The sequence below is a fragment of the Elephantulus edwardii genome, unplaced genomic scaffold (genome assembly GCF_000299155.1).
Source record: "Elephantulus edwardii isolate Elephantulus edwardi_28Jun2011 unplaced genomic scaffold, EleEdw1.0 scaffold00226, whole genome shotgun sequence".
Taxonomy (NCBI): Eukaryota; Metazoa; Chordata; class Mammalia; order Macroscelidea; family Macroscelididae; genus Elephantulus; species Elephantulus edwardii.
This window is the reverse complement of record NW_006399976.1, coordinates 3,504,259-3,526,822: the sequence shown is the minus strand read 5'-3', so window position 1 is coordinate 3,526,822 and position 22,564 is coordinate 3,504,259. Positions and strand designations below refer to the sequence as shown.

Genomic DNA, 22,564 nt, shown 5'->3' with positions numbered 1-22,564 from the left:
GCGGTCCCCAGGCTGCTCGCGGGCCTTTTCACCCCAGACCTCCGCCCAGGGATGGGGGTCCCTCATCCTGCCCCCAGCTCCTCCCCCCACCCCCGGGAGCCCCTGGTTCGGGGCAGGGGTGGGGCAGTCCTGGGGCCCCTGGCTGCCTCCCGCTCGCTCTTGCGTGGGACTGTCCAGCCGCCCCAGGGAGCTCTTCAAAATGCAGGCCATGTCCCTTCCCTGCTGAAAAGCCGCCCCTTGAGATTCAGATCCAAACTCCTCGGGGCCCAGGCGGTCTGGCCGGGCCGCTCCTCCTCCCACGCGCCCCCTGCGCACTCCTCCCTGGTCCCTGCCTGGTGGCTCCAGGGGGCCAAGCTTGTCCTTCATCCCCACTGTAGTCCTCTCCTCTGACACTGTAAGAACCCCCAGAAACACACTCCTCTCCCCTGAGCTGCCTTTCTAGCTCACCCCATACACAGGGCCCGGAAGAATACCTGGCACTTTGGTTGGATGAAATTACGTTATGTTGGTGATGATTAAGGACGAGGGTGGGATTGGGGGAGGGAGGGTGACTTGCAGGTGAGCTTGGGCCAGGCAGGCACATCTCAAATATAGGCGAATGTATTCTTGAGGTCCTCTAGGTTCCAAGAAATAACCGTAAGCTATTCTTGTGTGCATATAAACGACACGAAACAGAATAAACTATTGCAATGGGTTGGATTCCAACTCCTGACGACCCTATGAGTTTTTACAGGGTAGAACTGCTTCATAGGATTCTCTGGCTGTCATCTTTCTGAAAGGGAGCTCTGGTGACCTAGTGGTAAGAAGCTGCATTGCAATCCCAAAGGACTGAAGTTTGAATCCACCAGTTGCTTCCGGGGAGGTTGGGCAATCTCCTCCCATGTGATTTACTGCTTCTGAAAACCTCGAGGGTCAGCTATAGGACCACACTCAACAACCTTTCTGGAGGCAGATTTCCAGACCTGTCTCTGGTGGTGCCGGAGACGGCTAACCTTTAGGTTAATGGTCAAGCAGAGACTATACATGCCACCCAGGGATCTGCTGTCCCTAAATCTGATAGTTGGTGCTCTGAGCAGCCTGGCGACAACTGCCCAACCTTGACTATGCCCTCTCACCTGCTTTTGTTTGGAGGCTGCAGCCAGAGTGCCCTCTGCCTCCCAAGTCAGTAGATAGGTTGACTAATTTGGATGGATTCCAGCAGGTGGTGAGGTGGGCCTGGAATCACTTCTCCATGGTTTCTTAAGAATTCCTTTCCAGTGCTATAATCTGAAATCCCTGGGGACCTAAAGGGGGGCATAAAACCCTGGAAGAATGGTACATTGTGTGCTTGACTACCAAAAAGGTCAAAAGTTTGAGTCCACTAGTTGCTCTGCAGAAGAAAGGTGGGAAGTCTACTCCTATAAAGATTTACAGCTTCAGAAGCCCAATGCAGGGCCACCTGAGTCAGAATAACTAGGATTTGGTTTGGAGTTTTGAGGCAGAACAGCATCAGGCTGTGGCAAGAGAACTTAGCATTGCAGGGCCTAGAGCTATGACGATGGGGAGAGGCGTCCTGGGAACTTCTCTGGGTCATCAGAGTCCAGACACCTACCTACCTGTTTGCCCATAAGGGTCCTCCCTGTACCAAGTGGTCAGGTGCCAGGCAGCGAGTTTGCTGCCCTTAAGCCAGGAATACCATCTTCAGTGCCGTCTGATCTTTCTGGGATGGTGAATTGTTATTTATATTTCACCGAAGTGAATTTACATCTAAATTGGATTTAGATCTAATAGATGCAACTGGCAGTTACAGGAGTGGGCCGCACAGTGTTCATTCAGCTGAGGATTCAGACTGGAGAAGGGAGTCAGGAACAAAAAGATCCAAGTTTATGGTTTGGCAAAGAGAAGGGTGAGGGTCTATGGAGGGAGAGGTGGCACACACAGTCCCAGCAGCCAGTTTCATGAAGACAGGATCTGATTCCAAGGGTCAAAGTGCTTGCACACACTGGTCGCATAGGAACTGGCGTGCCTGAGCGCACACACAGACACACTCACGTGGGTCCAGGAGATCCAGGCCCCTGTGCAATCCAGGGGGCCACCCCCGCATGGATGCTTTTTAGGTGCACACACAGTCCATGTGTATTCCTAAGGGTCGCCTGTATGTACGCTGTGTGGACTCGCAGCTGTCCACAGGCTATGAGTATGTATTCTTTTTTTTTTAATTATTATTTTATTCATGTACCGTCAAATTGGATCTCACAGGTACAGGAGGAGATTGCACCTCCTTCTCCAGCAGAGCATCTGGAGTATGTATTCTTTACGGCAGCAGTGTGGCTCCTTGCCACTAGGCCACCAACGCTTCCTAAGGTATGTATTCTTAAGTGTCTGCACGTACCTGGGAAGGTGCACACAGCAGATGCGTGTTCCCGAGTGCGCATATGCATATGTGTTGTACAGACTCTCAGGGACACTCGTACATGCAGAGATGTGTGTCCCTGATTGCTGCTGTGTGGACTCCCAGGTACAGTGAGTGTGATCCTGTGTCTGTGTGCACATATGTTGTGTGGCCTCCTAGGCTCTGGCACATAGTGTGTGTGTGGGGGGGGTTGTTCTTGAGTGTCTATACCCATGTAAACTGTGTGGACTGCTCAGAGCACACACACGAAAGGTGCTTTTCGTGCAGATATGCGTGAATGGACATCAAGTCGGCTCCCATGCACACTGAATGTCGTGTGTCTAGGGCTGCACGTGAAGGAGCTGGGCAAGGGCTGCTAGTCCAGCAGATCTTGCAGGAAGGCCCACATGTACCGGTTCATCTCTTCGGGGTGGCTCTGTGGGATCCAGTGCCCCACACCTGGCATGATGTGGGCTTCCAGCCGGCCTGGTACAAAACGGCTACTGATGGCGCCCACCAGCCCTGCCTCCAAGTAGGTGTCCTTCTCTCCCCACAGCAGCAGGGTGCGCACAGCCAGCTCCTGGGGCGCCAATGGGAAGTTCCTGTGGACAGGACAGACAGAGGGATGGGCAAAGGGTGGCTGTGTCCCCATTACCCCCAGCAGCGGCTTTTATTTTTCGCCCTGAGCTAGATCTCACCTGAAGAGGTTGCGGTAGTAGTTAAGGGGCCCAGTGAGGCCCCCTGCCTGAGTTAAGCTGTAGAGTAAAGCTTCAAGTTCATTAGGGGACAAGCATTGGATGCCATCCTTGCGGTGGGTGAAATTGGTCTTCAAGATCTGGGCACACAGCAGGACTGGTTTGAATGCCATGCCCACTCACACCCAATCAAGCCCCCCCCGCCCCAGGCCTTCACCCCACAGCACCTGGAAGTCAGACATGGAGAGCAATTTCTCAGGTAGCCAGGGTAGCTGGAACAGGAATACATAGTTGGACCGGAAGAGCTGGGTGATGTGATGCAGGGAGTAGTCTGGTGGAAGAGGGGAAGACACACCAGAGGCTTGGTTCTGAGGTGGCCCCACACCCCTGTACCCAAAACATACTCATGCTTGGCACAGAATGCTAGCACAGCTATTGCTGCCTGAGCTTTTGGGGACACTCAACCCCCCAATTATTACTCTTGGTACCAGCAGTCAGGAAATGAGGCGGCGCATTGCACTGGGAAAATCTGCAGTTTCTGTAACAAAAAATGCATCCCAGGGCATCCACCTTGACCACCTCAGGGAGATCCCCCTATCCAGGCTGAATGTTCTGCTACATTCACATACATTTACTGAACTGAACATCTATATTGTTCTAGGCCCTATCACAGCATCTAACAAGACAGACAAGAATCCTACCTTTGGACAGCTCAAGTCTAAAGGGAGAGAAAAGATAAGAAAGACTCCATGTTGCGAGGCCGAGATGGAGACCAGGGGTGGAGAGAGAGAAAGAAATAAAAACAGAGATAGAGGGAGAACATGCATACACACACATTCACACTCTCTTTTTGAGAAAGAAGGAGAAATAAGAGGGTGGGAGAGACAGTGAAGAGAGACAGAGAGAGAAGATAAACAGAGAGAGTACAAGAAATGCTTGGTGACAGGGGCAGAGACAAACAGATGAGACAAGTAAAGGGAATATAAGAAACAAACATAAAGAGGGAAAGATGGTGATGGAGAGAAACAGAGATAATAGAGAGAGATATAGAAAAGAAAGAGGTAGAATTAAAATTAGGTGATGGGACAGGCATTATGTAACCAAAGATGCATCTCTAGCTAGTGCTGTTATCAGTGCAAGAGCCATAAGTAGGTTAATATTGTCACATCAATGGCTGCCCCTGTAAGAACTCCAACCTGTGGGTGGCTCTGATGGGCTGATAGTGATTTTAGACTAAGGGGAGGGGTCATCGCCTTTGTGTCAGCTGACTTGTGAGTGAAGAAATGCAGACACAGACACCTCCCCCTTAAGATAGGCACATTTTCACCCCAACTCCCGACACACCTTGGTACACAGACATGGGGGCACCACTGCTTATCACCAGGCGCTCTACCAGGGCGGGGTAGTAGATGGAGAAATTCCAGGCTAGCACTGAACCCCAGTCATGGCCCACGAGGATGCACTTGGAGTAACCTGGGTGTCAGAGAGGCAGGTTTAGATGAGGTGCAATCGGGCCTGGGGCAGGGGTGGGAGGTGGGACCCTACATGTAGGAGCAGGGTTTGGGGAGTGCACAGGATTGGGCTATGGCCAAAGGCCTGCCCCCACCTACCCAGGCCCTGGATGACATCCTGGATGTCTGTCATTATCAGGTCAATGGTGTAGCAGTCCACTTCCTTTGGGGCATCTGAGGGCCAGTAGCCACGCAAGTCCACAGCCACAACGTGGAAGCGGCTCTGGAACTCCCGGAGCTGGTAGCGCCAGGAGAACCTGCTCGGTGTGCAGGATGGAAAAGGCAGCTCAGCAGAGGCCTTCAGGGCGGCACCACCGCCCTCAGCCCTGCAGGGATTTTGGGCAACTCCACCTTCCAGTGTCAGACTTCCCAGGAGAGAGAAAAGAGGAACTCCAGTCTAAAGGCGGCTGCGCCCCGGATGCAGTGTGGCCTCACCTAAGTATTTCCTTATCCCACCCCTGAGAACCTTCCATCCTCTCGCATCCTGGTCCAGACTAGTTCCTCCACATCCCATCACCAGGCTGAGGCCCCTGTTCTCAAGGTTCTCTGTCCAGCCCCTACTCTCTGTGCGCCCTTGTCCCGTGCCTCCTCGCTCAGCTCCCCAGGACAGCCCTCACTGCTCGGAGTTCCACACCCCTTCACTCCTCCCCACCCCGCTTTCCGCGTTCCCCTCTGCCTTCTCCGAACCTGAACCCACACTTACCAGTTTTCGGGGAAGCCGTGCAGCAATAGCATGAGGGGCCCGTTGCCGCGGCCGGCGGAGACATAGTGCAGGCGCAGGCCGGAGCTCTGCAGAACAACGGGGGGGGGGGGGGGGAGCCTGAGCCCGAGCCCGAGCCCCGGGAGGACCCGCTCTCCCGCCTCCCACGTGCTCCCTCGGGCTCCAGGGCGCGCGCGCTCACCTTGAGGGTCAAGAAGTCATGCTCCCCCAGGGAGGGGTCGCTCAGGCAGGCGGGGACGACGTCCCGGGGGCGCCCGCAGCAGCCGCGTCGCGGCCGGCACAGCACGTGGGTGAACGCGATGCAGCTGTACACGGCCGCGGCGAGCAGCGCCGCCGAGTACACCAGACTCCACATGAGCGCGCGCACCAACTTCAGGGAGATGCGCGACGGCGCCAGGATCGCCGACACCAGCAGCTCGGGCATGTCGCCGCGCTCGGGGACCCCGGTGGCGCCACGGTCGGGGGTCTGTGTCTTGGGCTGCGAGACGAGTTCCGGGCTGCGAAGCCCTTCGCCCTTGCTCTGCGTTCCCTCCGTGTCGCGAGGCTTGTGGCGCGCACCGGAGCGCAGCTCAGACCAAAACCCGCTGGCGCACGGGTTAGGTACACACACCTGGGCTAAGAAGGCTGGGGCCAAGCCTGAAGGCTTGCGGGGATGGGGGTGGAACTTATTATGATCAGGGGCGAGGCCTGCAGGATGGGGGCGAGACTAATGGGCTCAGATGCAGCGGCTGGGGAGGGACCTGGAAGGACTGCGGGAGAAGGGTGGAGAAAAGTAGGGCCTAAGGAAAGCGGCCAGGGGGTAGCAGGTGAAAGTATCAGAGGAAGGGACCTGGAAGCAGAGGTAAGAGTTTATGTGGTCGAACAGTGGGCGGGGCTCGAGAAGGTGCATGAGAGCCAAACAGCGGGTCTCAAAACCTCATTACTGTCCAGTCGGAACAGACCCGCAGCTGACCCTCCAGTAGTTTTTCAAAGCCTGGAAATCCTACAGGAGGAGATTGCCCCATCTTTCTCCTTTGGAACTGGTGGATCCGAACTGGCAGAGAGAACGTGGCCTCTGGGTTATCAGCGCAACTTCCCACGGATCATGCCACCAGCGATTTCCAAACAGTTGGTGCGGTCCAGAAAAAAAAAAAAAAAAAAAAAAGCTGCACCAGGGAAGGGGCGAAGCCTGACCGGACTGCTTGAGCAGGTGAGTGGGAGGGACCAAGCCGGAGATTCCCTGGGAACTGAAGCGGAGGGCGGAACCGAAGTTAATAAAGCCCACCCCCCCACCCCACCCCCCTCCGGCCAGACCGAGAAGCATTGCTGGGGTCTCAGTTCAGACAGGGTGAAGGGAAGAGTCTCTGAAGGCGGTAGAGCGAGACCCGGAAGCGGAAGAACAGACACAGGTAGGGCTGTGGTTCAGGCCAGTGGGGAAGGCGAGCAGGAAGTGGGGAAGGGAGTCCACAGAGCTCGGGAAGCCCAGATGCAGCCTCTCAGCAGCTTCCTGCCACGCAGCGCACGACTTTCGCCTCGGTTCGGCGGGCGCCGCAACACATTCACCTCGTTCCAACAGCGACTCCGGCGGCCGCGGTGCCTCGCCCGGCTCCAATTGGCCGTGCCCTCACGCAGGCCCTCCTCTGCGCGGCCATGATTGGTTACCAGGAGGAGTTGATGGGCAGGATTGGTTACCAGGAGGAGTTGATGGGCAGGAGACAGAACCCTGGCCTGGAGCCAATCAGCAGGTGCCGGGAGTTCCGCCTCGCAACCAGCGGGGGCGGGGATATGACGGGGGGCCTCTCGCTGCCAGTACTTCTTGCAGGCCTGGTTTCTCTCCACTGTTGCAACGTTCCACCAAAGATCTCTGAGATAATGAGGGACTCTTCAAAGCATTTTAAAGACACATATTTAATCTGCATAGCAACCCTATGAATGTAGGTGTTATTATCACAGCTCGAGACTGGGGATTAAGTAATTTGCGCCAAGACAGATGATAAACAATAATTCACAAGGATCGACGTTTCCTGGACTTGTCTACCCACTCTGGCAGCTACTTTGCTTAAATGTCACTAAGTGACACTTCCCGCCTTTTTATAATTATGGTAAAATAAATATCACAAAATATTTTCATCATGTAAGACTGACACACTGATTATATTATTGTATTACATTATTGTATCGTGCAACCATCACCACTATTTTCCCAATTATTTCACCATTAACAGCTCAGTGCCAATTTAGCAATGACACCTTCCAACTCCTTTCCTTCCACCGTTAAAAACAAAATCCCATTAACTGTCAACTCATTCTGAATCTTGGGGACCCTCCTGTAGTACCCCAGGCTCCAAACTTTAAAGGGTGCAGATGTCTCCCTTTTCCTCACTGGAGTGCCTGGTGGATTGGTTCCTGGACCAACATGGAAGGCACCATGCCACCAAGGTGCCTTTCTCCCCACTCTTGTTAGGCGCTGTCAAGTCAACTAGGACTCAAAACAACCCTAACGACCACACACTATCTCCAACATCTGCGACATATTCAAGGCCATGGTTCCATTTACTATGTGAATCCGGCTCATTGAAGGTCATCCTCTTTTGGTAACCACTAATTTAGCTTTGGTCTCTGTATTTACATTTCATGCTACTGGGATCATACCATATACATCCTTTTGTATCTTATTTTACTCATGTTTTCAAAGTTAGTCCATTGTGTACATATTTTAGAACTTCATTTTGATGTTATTACGTAGATACCTTTGAGTCAGAACAGATTCATAGCTGACAGGTTTTCAGAAGCCCATTTTCCTGCTGCTGGGTTGGCAGCACATAGCTGAGTAATAGTCCATTGTGTCCATGTATCACATTAAAACTTTTTGGTTACTTTCACTTTTTGTCTAGTATCAGAAGTGCTACAGTGAAAACTGTTGTCCCAGTTCATGCTTGCATGCTTTCTGCAAGTGGGATTGCTGGATCATGTGGTAATTCTGTATTTTTCCAACAACTACCACTTTTCAGCAACTGCTCCACCCCCAATGGCATCAGCAATGGGCGAGAATCAGCATTTCTCCACATCCTCAGTTAAAATCCTCCTCCCCTTTTAAAAAGAAAACAAAACCAACATAACCATTCTATGAGTGTGAAGTAGTATTTCATTGTCATTTTTTTATTTACATTTTCTGAGGCATCATTGTGTGTTGACTGGCCATCTGGTGCAATTTCTGTTGAAGTCTTGTATTTTTTTTTGGGGGGGAGCTTTTAAAGATATAAACTATTCTGTACCAGTACAATATATTAATCTTACAAATGTAAAATTTTATCAACTGTTAAAGGATTTGCAAAAACCACACACCCTACTTCAGCTTAATTGCAGTTATCTATTATGAAAATACTACTTCCCCCCCTTTTTTTTCCTTGAGTATGGTTGAAAGTCCTACTGGCACAAGAGGAGATTGCCCCTCCTTCGCCAGCAGGGCACCTTGTGGATTAGAATCTCACACCTTCAGGATTATAGCAGAAAATAATACCTTTTAAATTGTTAGGTGTCATCAAGTCGTAGACGACTCATAGCGACCCTATGAATGGAAGACCTAAGCACTGTTCATAGTGTTTCTGGAGGCAAGCCATTTCTGAAGTGGATGCCACTCCTGCATCCAAGCTTGTTTTAATCAGGAAGCTCCACCAAGCACTGTCCACCACGGGTGACCATTATCACATTTGACACATCAGAGTCAGTATTCAGCGCTTTCAATATAGAAGAGACCATCTGATTTTAAAGACAATATTCTGGAAAAACATCTACCCAGAAAATAAACTTTTACCAGATACCAAGATGGAGAGATGCTTTGGCAAACATGGTGCAAAGCATTGTTAAAAGACCAGGCCATGGTACTGAACCCAAACTGTATCAGAACTCATTACGAACGGAGAGGCCAGACGAGCTGGATCCTTACCCTTGAAAAGGTTGAGGCATTTTTCAATGGAGCTTTCTGAATTTCTCTTAGCAAAAACCATGCTCTCAACAGCCATTTGCAAGCTTCCTTCCATCTGGCATTCTCTCACAATTGTTTACAACAACAAGTAAAGATCGCTTCCATTCATTTATGCTGATAGATAAAAATTTGCATCTGAGGCCATTAAGATGGCTTTCACAGCTTACGAGTATTTTGAGTCCTTTTTTTGGTCATTTGGCTTTTGTTGTTGGGTCTTTACTAGGGCCCACAGGGCAGGTGTTGACTGAGCCATGCTTCCTCACAGTCTGCTGTGCTTAAATCCTTCACCATACTCTGTTCTTTTACATTGAGAGGCCTTTCTTTCCCTGACCTCCAACTTTTCCAAGCATGATGTCCTTTTCCAGGGACTGATCGGCCCTTCATGATAACATACCCAAGGTATGTGTGAAACAATGTCTCCGTATCGTCACTTCTCAGCATTCTGGCTGGATTTTTTTCAAATGCAGATTTTTTTTTTTTGGCAGTTCATGGCAAAATTCAAAGGTATCAAATATTCTTGTCTTCCATATTCATTGCCCAACTTTCTCTCACACACAGAGCAACTGGAAATGTTAGGTGCTATTAAATACAACTCAAATCAACCCAATGAACAGATCTGAACCCTGTCCTATCCTGTGCCATCCTTGCAATCTCTGACACTCAAGCCCATTGCTGCAGTTACTGAGTCAATCTACCTGGTTGAGGTTTTCATCTCCTACCCCATCCGCATGCCTTTCCAAGTACAATCATGCTTGGACATTGTACTTGGAAAAGTGAATTATATAATAATACAATGGGTTGAGTCAAGTGAATGTTAAGTCTTTAAAGTGATCCCTGCTCTTTAGTTTTAAAAAGATCCTGGGAAGATTTGCCTTATCTTCCATACGTATTCATCATGGATCTAAGTAAAATGAAGTAACTGATAACAATCTTCTCATTTATAATAGTGCTTATCCACTTATGAGTATTTTCGGGGTTTTTCTTATATTGAAGTTTGTTAGAAACACGGCAGAACTTAAGTCTGACCAACCAGCACAGCGGTGAGAAGTCCAATGTCTTACCCTGTTGACTAAGGGTTTCAACCTCACAGTCTTTGTTCTTACCTGGTTTGCTAATTTGACCTGTGCTTGAGAGGAGGGGGTTAAGGCTGGAGGATGTTTGGAATTCCCGTTTTAGAGGATGTAGCATGCCAGCAACTGTCTTGGGCTGGTTCACAAGAATACAAGGACAAAGGAGTTTGTTTCTCTTAGTAATTTTCAGAAGAGGGTTCTTATTTCAGCTTTAAGGTCATCTTTTAACTTTTTGAAGATACATGTGTTTTTTTCCTTACAGGTGTAATCTATGTTGTTGACCCATCTTCACTCATGGAAACATACCAAAGTAAGAGCTATGTACTGTAATTTTTAATGGCTAATTTAAAATAGTAATTTTTTTGAAACAGATTACCAGCTATTCTTCCAAAGGACCTCTGGGTGAGCTTGAACCTCCAACCTTTCACATAGCAGCTGATTATGTTAACAACTGACCCCATGGAGAGGCAACCCTGTAACTGTACAAACTCTTGTTCAATTTCTGGACTTCTTATGCATTTAAAAAAATATGTGGTAAAGCTATTATGTAATGAAATACTTGCCACCTCAATAGTTTTTACACGTATATTTAATGACCATTAACATTTCTGTTCATCATGTTGTACCTCCATTGCCATTATTATCCCACTGCCAGTAACAAGAATTTAGGGCCTCTTCGATCAGTGACTGCCTCTCCTACCTCCTTCCCGTCCCTGGAAACCAAGAAGTCAATTTCTATGCATTTGTCTGTTCTAGAGTATTTCATGCAAGAATTATACTGTATTTTCCCTTTTGTGTCAAAGTTCATACAGCATAGGGTTTTCAAGATTCATGCATGTTATAACATGCATCAAGACATTTTTATGGTGGTACCTATTGTTTTTCTTTACTGTTACATGTATCACATTTAACTATTTATTCTTGATGTACATTCAGGTTTCTACTTTGAAGCTTTTATGACTAATGCTGCAATGACCATTATGTTTACGTTCCTGCTTCCTAATGGGTATATTGCCCACTTGTTGATTTTTGGGATCTTTCTTAAATTGTCTAATCTAGCTATTTGGCTGGTGGGTGCCTGGGAACCTTTCTTTCCTCATCCACTATGAAGACACTGGCCATCACCCCTCCCCCTTTCTCCCAGCTCTACCTTCAAAAAGACAGCAGAAGCCACAGGAGGGTATCTTTACATTCAGTATAAATGTTTATTTTTTCAATGAAAACTGCACAAAAAGAAAAAAATTAAAAAGGGGGGGTGGGAAATCCAAACCAGAACAAAAACCAGCTTTTAGTATATAAGTGAAATATCTACGAATCCCCTTCTACAAATGTCTAAAGTGTTTAATACAAGTCTCAGGTTCACGGACATTGGCCAAATGATCTGTGCATTCAGTACAGTGAGGGCTCACACACTCCTCATCCTCACTCTCTTTTGTACATGACTAAGATTTCTAGTGCTGCAGATGGGACCGGGGAACCCAGTTTTAATTACCCCTAGTTAAGAGACACCCACCAGTAGGTATTGAGAGAGCTGTAACCGAGGGCTGAAATCTTTAGTGGGAACGGACACGCAAAACCATTTCTCTAGCAATAATTGGACCCAGCCAGGAAAAGTCTTTCTGAATAAAAAAAGACACAAAAAATAAAAAAATGGAGTGGGACAGGGGAGGATGAGATGGAAGGATCCCCAAAGAAGTTTAGTTACTCTTGAACCAGTAGAATGGGTTATGAGGTGGTGCTGGGTAGGAAGTGGGACAGTGAGGATGTGGGGGTCCTGGATCCTGAAGCAAGTTAACAGTGGTAGAAACATTCCCCTTGTCAGTGCGTGTTGAGATAAACATGTCCTTGTAACTGCCATCCTTGTTACCAAGGAGGGGCAAATGGGTGGCTCTCTGGAGCAGGGATATGTGCGTGTGTCAGGTGAGGGTTCTGCTTTGAGGGAAGAGCATCGAAGAGTATCTTGTTAACCCTGAGCTTGAACGAAAGGAGTAGGTAAGAGGAGGCAGGCAGGGTAGGAGGTGGTCACCTACGTCCTCTGGTGAAATAGGGAATGAGGATAGAAGCAGGAAGAGAGCAGAATACTGTCTGTAGTTTGGCTGGAGTCTGCCTAGAACGTTTCCTATGTGGGCCTAGGTCCCTGAAAGACTAGGGTACCCAGACCCAACTCTGGCTTCCTGTCACAGATTCTGTGAGGGTAGTTGCTACACTTAGCCCCTGAGCGGCTCCTGCTGGAAATGCTGGGTAAGGAAGCAGCCTGTGGTCCGGCCTAGGCAACAAGTCGTTCACAAAGAAATGTCCGGGAGACACCATTTAAAAAAAGAGAGATGTGTTTATTCCATGATCAGTACAGGCCAGATGCATATTCACCGTATTAAAGTCAGACCAGTTGGGGACTCCAGAGTTTGGCCAACACTGAGGCACCAGCATCGTGGTGTGAAGTGGGTTCTCATGGCACGCACAATTTGCTGAGGGTTCCAAGTGTAAAATTTAAAAAAACAAAAACAAACAACAAAACAAAACAACAAACAGGGCAAGGGCTGCTTACTGGGTTCAGTCTGTGGCTCCAGCTTCACTGCCTGCCTTGGCCCCCAGCCCTGCTTTTCCCCATAAAAAAAAAACAAACAATGCAAATGCAAACAAATTTGACTTAAAAAAACAAAAAAGATGCCAACAAAGGAAGAAGGGGGGAATAAAACAAACAAACTGGAGGAAGTGGGGGAGAAAAGGAAACAAAGCTTTGGGGTTTAATAATTAAAAAATAGACTAATAAAATTGAAACTGAGTAAAATATAAGCAGTTTTTTTGTGTTTTGTTTTTTTGTGGAGTTTTTTTTTTTTTTTTTTTTTTGTTTGTTTTTTTTACACCAAGTTTGGTGGAGTCACCAACAAACTTCGAACAAATATATGCCAACTATGTTCACTATACAACACGTCCACGGTCACACACTACCCACAGCGCGTGGGGCCGCCGCGCAGAGGGACGGCCACACCATTTCGGAGATAAGCAGTGCCATTGTTTCTGGAGGCGGAGAGAATGAAAAATAAAATAGATTCCAACAAAAAATATATATATAGAAAAAAAAAAACCAAAACAAAAATACACGGGGGAGGGGACTGACTTTGGTTGGTGGCCTTGCTCCCCGGGCAGGCGGGCGGCCCTGCGCTCCGGCAGCCGTGGACACGTGGCTCCACGGCACAATTCCCTTTTGCACAAGCAAACACTTACAGAGAGCGGCTCTCGGTTAAAGGCTCGTGGGGAGGGGGGTCATCTGTTCAAGGCAAAGTCAGTGCCAGTAGGGGTTGGGCGGCACCCGGTGCCTCCAGCTCTCGGGCCTGCCCTGGGCTCCCATGTGGTGTGGCAGAGTAGGAGGTCCTCCCGCAGGCAGGGTGTCCCAGTGTCCTGTTCTCCTGGACAGAAGACTGTCCCAGCGGTGGCAACGGTGTCGTGTGCACATGGTTCGGACATTTGGCGAGGAGGCTGCAGCTCGTGGTCTGGCAGCGCGTGCTCATAGGAGGCGCGCTCTGCGCGGCGTCCTGGAGTCCAGATTGGTAAGGCAGACAGGCCCTGTGGCCCTCGCTGCCCTCAGGCCTGCCCGGGCAAAGCATGCAGGAAGGCCAGGCCCAGAGACGCCCCGTCGCCACTGTGCCACCTTGCTGCTGCTGCTGCTGCCCCTAACACTATGAGAGTCGACATTTTGCCGGAAAATCAAAGTCAGAAGTCACCTAGGTGCTCTCAGAAAAGATTTTCTTCAAATATTGACAATAGATCACTCTGGAAATTCATGTCAATAGTAGCTGCCATCTGTGAGAGAAAAAAAATGAGAGAGTGAGGCCTGCGATCCTGTTCTTGTAGCTCCAAGATCACATCACCCCATAGGTGCCTACAACCCAGAAATTCCCTGTAGTAATTCACGCAAAGCTGCTTGAGCCACTGGAGACCCCAGAGGCCGGCACAGCTCAAGTACAAAGGCAGTGCTCAGCCTGGTGCTACTGCAGGGATGCGAACAAGATCACCTGTCCTCTGGGGCAGAGGCTAGGCCACCCACTCACCGCTTCCCGGCGCCTCCGTTCCTGCTCACGCTTTCGGGCCAGCTCCCGCTGCTGGTCCAGCATGGATTGGGGCTGGGAGCTCTGGGCCTGGGGGGCAGCGGCGGCCACAGCAGCTGCTTGCTGCTGCTGCTGCTCCTGCCGCTGTTGCTGCTGCTGTTCCTGGCGGCGGCGTGCCTCCTCATGGGCCCGCCGGGCCTGTTCCAGTGCGTCTTCATCCTCACGGCTCCTGAGGGAGAAGTAGGGTAGGTACCTGGTCTGATGGCCCAACATCCTATGATCCCCATAAACCGCATCTATTCTGTTCCTGATGACCCTGTACCCCCTGGCTCTAGTCTACATCCCTGTGCACCAAACCCCTGCCCACCTCATGCGCTCCTGCCGCAGCCGCTCCTTCTCCTTCTCCGCGTGCTCAGCCTGTGCTTTCAGGGCTTTCTCACGTTCTTCCTTCTCTCGCGCTGCACGGCGAAACTGCTCAAAGCTGTCACTTGAAGACTTGGCCGTGGAGGATGGGGTAGTAGGATGCTTCTGCACCAGGCTCGCCCAAGAGCCCATGTTTTTAATTTTCAGGTCCTGACAGAGGGCAGACAGTGCTGTAGTCACTTGTGGTTGGGTAGCCCTGTGGCAGAGGTGCTTCAGGACACCATTTGTGGTCCCCATCCCTACCTTTTTGGGTGCAACTGGCGTCTTGGGTTCCTGTTTCTGCTTGTCCTTATCAGAAGCCCCTGGTGGGGGTGCATTCTGCTCTGGGGGCCGAGCCACAGGCCTTCCGGTGTCTACAGGCTTCAGCTCTGGCCCTGGAATACATGGAGCCCATGGTTTGGGATGCTGTCCAGGGAAGCAGGGCAGATGCAGGTGGGTGGCCAGGGTGGGGCAGGCACTCACGCTGGGGAAGGTGGCTGGGCGCTTTGATGCTCTCTGGGTGCTTGGGGGGCTCGGGCCGCAGTGCAGGGCTGAAAGGCTCACTGCGGACAATAGGTGAGTGCATCTTCTCCTCTTTTACCACCACCAAGGGCTGAGACTGGACCACAGAGGCAGCACGCAGCTCCTGGGGAGCACGGGCCAGTGGTGAGGTGGGTGGGCAGCCCCACCCCAAGGGCAGCCCCAGGTGTGGTGGCTCTGCCCTGCCTGTTACCTGCTTCTTAGGCTGGACGTTCTGCTGGGGTGGGGATTGGTGGGTCAGGCTCTGGAACGGTGGCATCTGGGGGGAATGTATCATAAGCGGGGAGGGGGCTTCACGGAGGTGACCTAGGAGAGGGCACAGGGATCGAGTCAGCACAAGTAGGGCAGTGCCAGAAGAAAGCACGAACTAGAGGGACAGGCAATCTGCGCGGACTGCAGATGTTCCCAGGCCAGGTGCTCACGATCCTGATCTGTGGTGGAGCTTGAGGAACAAGTTATACTTGAAGTAATTTCTATGGTGGGCTAAATACCATAGTACAAATTAATCTGCCAGGGGGTACTGTGGCTACTACAAAGGCAGTATTGGTCCTGATCCCTGATCCTCTTGCCCAAGATCAGGCCTGAAACATCTGCAACTCAGGCAGGTTGGGACAATGAGTCCTGGTAAGCTTGCAGCTTAAAGGGAAAATGGGCTCGCTTGCTTGTACACCTGTGCTCTATACCAACCAGAGGCCAAGAGGGGTAGCCAGCCTCACATGGCTAACACTGGTTTCGTTCTCTGAAAAGGAACCTCGGCCAAGATGGGGAATCGGTGGCAAGGCTGCTTTTGACTCAAGCCAGAGTCTTACGTAAGCCTGACTACCACCTCTGGTCCAGGGAGCCGTTAAATCTAGATTTTATGTGGTGGTTTCTCCAATGATTGACTAGTCCTATGACCCTGTCCCTAGTGAGAGTCCCAGGAGAGAGGACTTGAGCTTTCTACAAACCTAGCACAGTACCCAACCTATGCTTCCCACTAGGGCCAGGAACCCTCTGAATTGGAGAAGCCCAACACCTGCTTGTCCTGATTCATCCCTTCCTGCAGCCTGTCAGGACCACCCTGCACACTGCTACCCCAGTCAGTGCCAGCAACTAGGCTCTCAAATACTTCTATCCACCAGCCTCTGCTGTCCCTTTCTTATCAGCGTTCATGTATGAGGTCAGTACCTTAGGAGTGGCTCTCAAGTGCAAACTGAGGCAGTGGACCTCACCCATTGTGCTCTGACTTTGGCCTCCACATCCATAAATGCCTGTGACATGTGCCAGGACTAGAGGCTCCACAGAGGGCTGGACCAGGAGTATACTCCAGTGCTGACATTTCTTATACAGCCTTCATCACTCATGGGCCCCAGGACTCCTGGCCTTGATCAAGTGAGGATGGACACCCACACAGCTGCTGTAATCAATGCCGCTGCATCCTGGGAGAGGCATGCAGCCATTCTCCACTCTCCTGCACTGTGAACCGATGGGCACTGCTGCTCCCACTAGATCAGGAGCCTTCCTGGTCCCCCCCGCCCCATGGCTGATGTGCACAGTGTGCATTCTAGTATTCACAAAAAGCAGGCTGCACATACCACAGGCCTCAGTAGAGCACTTCAGCCAAACCCCTGCCCATTCCCGTGTCATCAATCAGTGAAAGCAATCGCCAGAATGAGAGAGCAATCACCAAGAGAGCAAGGGCCTGCTCTACACACAGGCAGGAACGGATTAGGCTGAGAACAGAGCCTGCTGCTACCAAGTTGCTACTGTGTCCAGGAAAGTCCACCTGTGCCTCATCCTTTGCCGACGATATCCTGCTGTTGTCGACTGCTTTCTCCGGGAATCCTTTCCTAATGTCCAGGGACACAGACCAGAAGTTGTCCCAGCCCTACCCTAGCACGGTCCCAGCAGCCATACCACTTTTAACTTTCAGAACAAGGGCAGCACAGCTATGCTTAAAGGTTAGTCACAGGAGTAACAACATCACTTCTCAGGTACTCAAGAGCCTCTCTGGGACCACCAGTTCCAGCCTTTTGGGGCTCCCACCTCCCCACCCAGGATGGGGCACTTACCTGTAGAGTAGGGATCTGACTTGTGGTGCCGGGGTGAAGGGTGGTGCTGAATGACCTGCTGTGGCTTGGCAGGAGGTGGTGGGGGTGGCTGCTGGCCAGGGGCTGGGTGTGAGGGCTGCTGGCCTGGGGGTGGTGGGGGCTGCTGGATGTGGGTAGGGAACTGCAGGTGCACAGGCCGGGGTGGTGGTGGGTGTGGCTGTGGCTGAGGCGGGGGCTGGGGCTGGGGTAGCTGTGTTGGTGGTGGTGGAGGGGGCTGCAGCTGCTGCTGCACAGCTGGGTGAGGTGGGGGTGGCAGGGGCGGAGGGGGCTGGGACTGCACCTTCACGGAAGGGAGTAGAGGGGCTGGTGGCTGGACTTTCTGCAGCTGCTGCAAGTACAGCTGCATCTGCATGGAGGTGAGGGGTGGGGCAGGAGGCTCCTCCTCCTCCAGCAGCACTGGGGGAGGCTGAGCCATAGGTGGCTGTGGGAGCAGGGCTGGCTGCGCCAGGGTGGGTGCCACAGCTGGGGGCCGTGTTGACTTGGGGGGCAGGGCAGCAGCACGGTTGCTGGGCCGAGAGGGCTGTTGGGGCAGTGCGTTGTGCAAAGCTAAAGGAAAAGAAGAAATGAGGCTTGAGACCAGTGCTCCTCCTTCCCTATCTATGGGAACTCTACTGGCCTCTCACAGACTGCCCTGCAGGCCATAGTCACGCCTCTACCCAACCCAACTCCTAACTTCCCAGTAAGACAAGACCTTCTCAACTCCTCCTCCCACTTACCCTCCCTTAGGCCACCCTCAGCTCCTAAACAGACTCGCTCTGCCCTGTCACTGCCACTCTCTCCGATCCAGTAGTTTTAAGGGATGATGGTGGTCTCTTTCTGACTGGGAAACACAGAAGTAAAAAGTACATTCCCCAATGACATGGCAACTGGCAGGCAAATTCCCCAGTAACCCTATTCTGCTTGGTATCAAATGAGTGATTTACGTCAAACCCATTTTAGAAACTGAGGTTCGAACTGGCCATAGTGCCCTCATCACAGATGTACTCACCTGGGGGGGAGACCACGGTGTGCTGGTTGAGGTGTGGAGGAGTGCTGTGCTCCGGTGGTGGTGGCAGGTGAGGTGGCAGCTCAGGTGGTTGTAGGTGCATAATGGGCTGGGTGAAGTGGCTGAGGGGGTCGAAGACATTGCCTGGGAGCGGGGGCTCCAGTACAGGCACCTGGGTGGCGATGAAGGGTGGAGGGGAGGCCTTGAGCGCCGGGGCTGACTGCTGTGGTAGGATGGGTGGGGGCTGTGGGGCTGGGGGTTGCTGCTGAGGTGCAGGTGGCGGCGGGGGCTGCTGAGACGGTGGCGGGGGCTGCTGCGGCACAGGAGCAGGGGCCTGCTGCATCTGGTGGTGATGGTGGTGGTGCTACAGACAGTGAGACAGACAATAATGTCAGACAGACCTGGCCTAGCTGGGCTACACCCAGAATCCTCCCAAGAGATCTACATACCTTCTTCTGCTCCCGCCCTGGGTGCCCTTTCTTCTTCTTTGGAGCCAACTCTGCAGAAAGAAAGAGAAGGTGTGAGACATGGGATAGGGAGGTATTTATTTGGGGGCCGCGGATGAAAGGGATAGGGTAGGGTTCAGATGACTGGGATACAATAAGGGCACACTTAGGCGTGGGACTAGGGACACTACTAACAGGGGAGTCAGGCTCAGTCTGAAGTCACTGGAGGTCATGCATGGGGTATCAGCTACCCTTCTGCCTTTCCCTCATAGGGTCATCCCCTCAGCTCCCCAAGCCAAGACGCCCAGCACTGGCTCCACTATGAGAGTGGTCCCTAGGCCCCAGAGACGCCACGAAGCCTACCCGCCCCACTCCCCGTCAGTGAGGTTTGAGTGCTTTGGGACTGACTGGCTTTGTTCTGGAACTACCACTTGGATGCTCAAAATGATCACGTCCATCTGACGGATGAGCAGAACGAGGTTCACCTGAGGTCTCACAGTTCAAAACCAGCAGCAGCTGGGGATACCATCTGTACTACCTCTGGGGCCCACTCCTTCCCATCATCTAAGGGGCTGCAGAACTGGGTTGGCTGGGGATGAAGTGCCATGTGCAGGGTCCTGGGGCAAACGAGGCTCCGCTGGCCAGCTGTGCTTATTAAGGTCGCCACATCCACACCCATCTCCCCGGATCACTGGAACTCAGGGAGCAGGTGCCCCTTGCCCTTTTGAGCAGCTTCCTTTCTGAAGCAAGAGCTGGCCTGTGCCATGGTTACTGAGGCTTCAACAATGTGGACGGACCCAGAACAGCTCGCCTGCAAGGAGTGCTCAGATGTCAATGTACCAACCTTCTCATACCCCTCTGGAGCTTGGCCAGACATAAATCTTGCCCAACACCCAATGGAGGGAGAGGTGCTCAGAAGCGGTAGGGTCACGAGGTATAGCTATGCCAAGTCTTGGCAAGAGGTGACCTACCACCCCTCAGGCTCTGTCTTGCTTCCCAAGTTCCCCTTCCGCATGCCAGCTCCTCCCAGGTTTCACCTGAGGCGACCTGACCCCAGCTCAGAGCTGCTGCAGGATGCATGGCCCCAAGGAGCAGTGTGTCACTAAAGGGAAGGCGGCTTTATGAGCACGGACCACCCATACCAGAGACGAGACACCAAGAGACCTCAGCAGCCACAGACACACATCCTCACAAGAGGGCAGTAGCAATGGGGACAGAGGTGACACAGAGCTGGAGGCGCAGTGCCCAGTCAGACACCAGAGAGGCAGGACAGGGAGTTACGGGCTTTGGGAAACAGCCTGATGGTGGCAAGAGGGGAATCTCACAGGCAGGTTGTAGAGGTGGGGACAGTTTTGGTCAATCTGTAGGGTCTGGGTCACAAAGGGGTTGAAAGACCATATTATATAGTTCCAAGACCTCAAAGCAGATGACTGCCAAGCAGGGAGCCTGAACTGCTGCTGGCTTGGAGGGCAGTTTTAGGCTGACAGGGAGGGAAGGTTTAGGGAGGCAGCAGGACACACAATTCTGACCAAGCAAAGCCTTAAAAGGCAGCCAGACACTCATCATAGGGGAGTGTGTGAGAGTGAGAGTGAGAGTGTGTGTGTGTGTATAGAGGGAGGTGCTAATGGGTCCTTTAGGAGGGCAGTGAGCAGTGGATCCATGAGAAGACCAAGGGCAAAGTGAGTGGGCTCTGCACGGTCCTGGTGCTCTCGGGCACTGGGGCAAGTTGCGCCTAGTGTCAGGGTTCCAGGGAGGAGACAGATGGAAGTGCACGGCTCCAGGACAGTGCCACAACCACACCAACCCCACCCCCCACAAAATTCTCTAGAACGGGTTACATGAAGATGGCCTCAAGCACGGTGTGTGATCTTTATTCCACGACAATTGCGAACTCAACACAATTTCAGCTTTACATAAGATGATAATTGTACAAAGATTTTAAAAATTTCCGAAAAATTTGATTAAAACACTGTGTCCCCCTGTCCCCAGCCCCCCTGAAGTGAAAGACAAAGAACAGAGGGTTAGGTGCAGGTAGAGTGGTAGGACAGAGGGCTGAGGCAGGAGGAAGAGGGAGTGGAGAGGACAGAGTGGAGAAGGGGCAGGGAGGAGGAGGAAGGAATTAGGCAGGGCAGAAAAGAGTAACAGTGAAGGAAGGATGAAGGGTTCGGACGGAGTGGAGAGGACCAAGCAGAGGGGGAGGATGGAGGATCAAGGGTGGGGCAGAGAAAGACTGGCCTGAACTGAGCTGCCTGGGGGTGTCTTGATTCATGGGTCTTGAGGGCTAGATCAGCCAGTCCTCGGCAGTGGCCACCCCTTCCCATCCTTCAAGATCCACAGCCCAGCTGGTATGTATGTAAAGACCCTCTCTAGCCCCACAGGCTTCATCTCAGAAGAGGTTGTAGGGCCTGTCTCCTTTGGTACTGCTCCAGGAGCATGACACAGGTGACTGCCCTAGTCTGAAGACTTTTCATTGGGCTCAGAGCTCTCCCTGCAGGCAAGCAGATAAGGCCCGAATGGCCAGAGGGAAGGACTGGCAGGGCCCAAGTGCATCCAAATGTATGATACATGTAGGGGAACTCTGATGGAAACCCAACATTGGGAACCCAGTGTACTCTTCCAGAAAGATGCCCGTAGACCATGCAGCCCTGTGGGAATCGCTGGCAGTAATTCTGGGCCTCGCTGCATTACACTGGGAAGGGCCAGGCACAGGCCAAAGGGGAGCTTAAAATAGCCTGCCTGGGCAACGGAGCTCGCCTGGGAGCCTAACTAAGGTCAAGATGAAGGTCAGACAGGGCTGGGCAGTAATAAGGCTGGGAATGAATGGGGAGAGGCCTACCATTGGGGCAAATGTCCCTTTTGGCACCCCAGGAGATGATGGCCTTTGAGAAGGACCATGCATGTGCACGCAAACTCCACATAAGAAGGAAATGCACTCTGATATGGACTTGTTCCTCAGGGGACTGTGTGCGTCACACAGTTTTCTGCCATGATTCTGGATTTATGACCAAAAATGGGCTTGTATTTATTTTTAGAGCAAAACAGCCCATTCCAATGCCTCTCAGAAAGTGATCACTCTGGCCTGCCCATCCCCTATTGGCTATTACCATTTCAGACTGGGGATGCTCCCACTGACAGCACCCTTAGCCAAATGTTAGGACAGATCCCAAGGTGCTGACGGCTGCCCACAGGTCCAAGCCACACTAGTGTGGACAGACCCCAGCCCTATCAGGAGGGGAGACAGGGCCTGAGGCTGGCCAGTTGCATAGTTCCCAGCACTTGTCTTGAGGCTTACCCTACCCCAAACTCCAGGGCTAAGGATGCGCAGCCCTCTTCTAAGGCTGGGGAAGCCGTACAGGGACCCTTCTATGCGACTGGGAAAAGGCCAAGAAGAGGAGCAGGCAGTGTAAGTTTCTGGAAATGCACTGGACAAAGAAGACAGGGAGGCCTCCAGGAGCCAAGAAATGGCTGTGGCTGGGGACCCGTGTGGCTGAGTTGGCCTGAAGGAGCAGAGGGAAGCCCCTGGGGGTCAGCGGGCCTCATCTGGGAAAGCTCTAGAGTGTTCTTCCTTAGGCTGAACGAAAGTCTCCTTGGCTAATGTCACTGCAAGTCCTGGAGGGAGCAGAGGATCCAGAGTCCCAGGAAAGAGGGAAGGTGAAGAGAACAACTTTGCGCCTGGGCAGCATGCCACGTGCGCAGGGGGGACTGTGCCACCCCTGGAAGCTG

General features: G+C 51.9%; 2 protein-coding genes across 2 annotated transcripts in view; both read right to left on the bottom strand.

Moving 5' to 3' along the window:
* Positions 1-2,747: 2,747 nt before the first annotated feature.
* On the bottom strand, positions 2,748-5,722 carry EPHX3 (epoxide hydrolase 3). The gene is made up of 7 exons (XM_006898302.1): positions 5,480-5,722; positions 5,281-5,366; positions 4,677-4,834; positions 4,411-4,539; positions 3,294-3,397; positions 3,070-3,206; positions 2,748-2,973 (listed from the first exon to the last, which is right to left on the bottom strand). Exons 1-7 carry the CDS (start codon positions 5,720-5,722, stop codon positions 2,748-2,750), a joined length of 1,083 nt encoding a protein of 360 aa, XP_006898364.1.
* Positions 5,723-14,064: 8,342 nt separating this feature from the next.
* BRD4 (bromodomain containing 4) overlaps positions 14,065-22,564 on the bottom strand; it is a 29,712-nt gene continuing 21,212 nt past the window's right edge. The window contains 9 exon segments of the mRNA XM_006898301.1: positions 14,065-14,133; positions 14,382-14,607; positions 14,746-14,951; positions 15,045-15,175; positions 15,264-15,426; positions 15,514-15,626; positions 17,372-17,956; positions 18,399-18,759; positions 18,845-18,894. Of these exon segments, the coding sequence (XP_006898363.1) occupies positions 14,065-14,133; positions 14,382-14,607; positions 14,746-14,951; positions 15,045-15,175; positions 15,264-15,426; positions 15,514-15,626; positions 17,372-17,956; positions 18,399-18,759; positions 18,845-18,894 (1,904 nt within the window).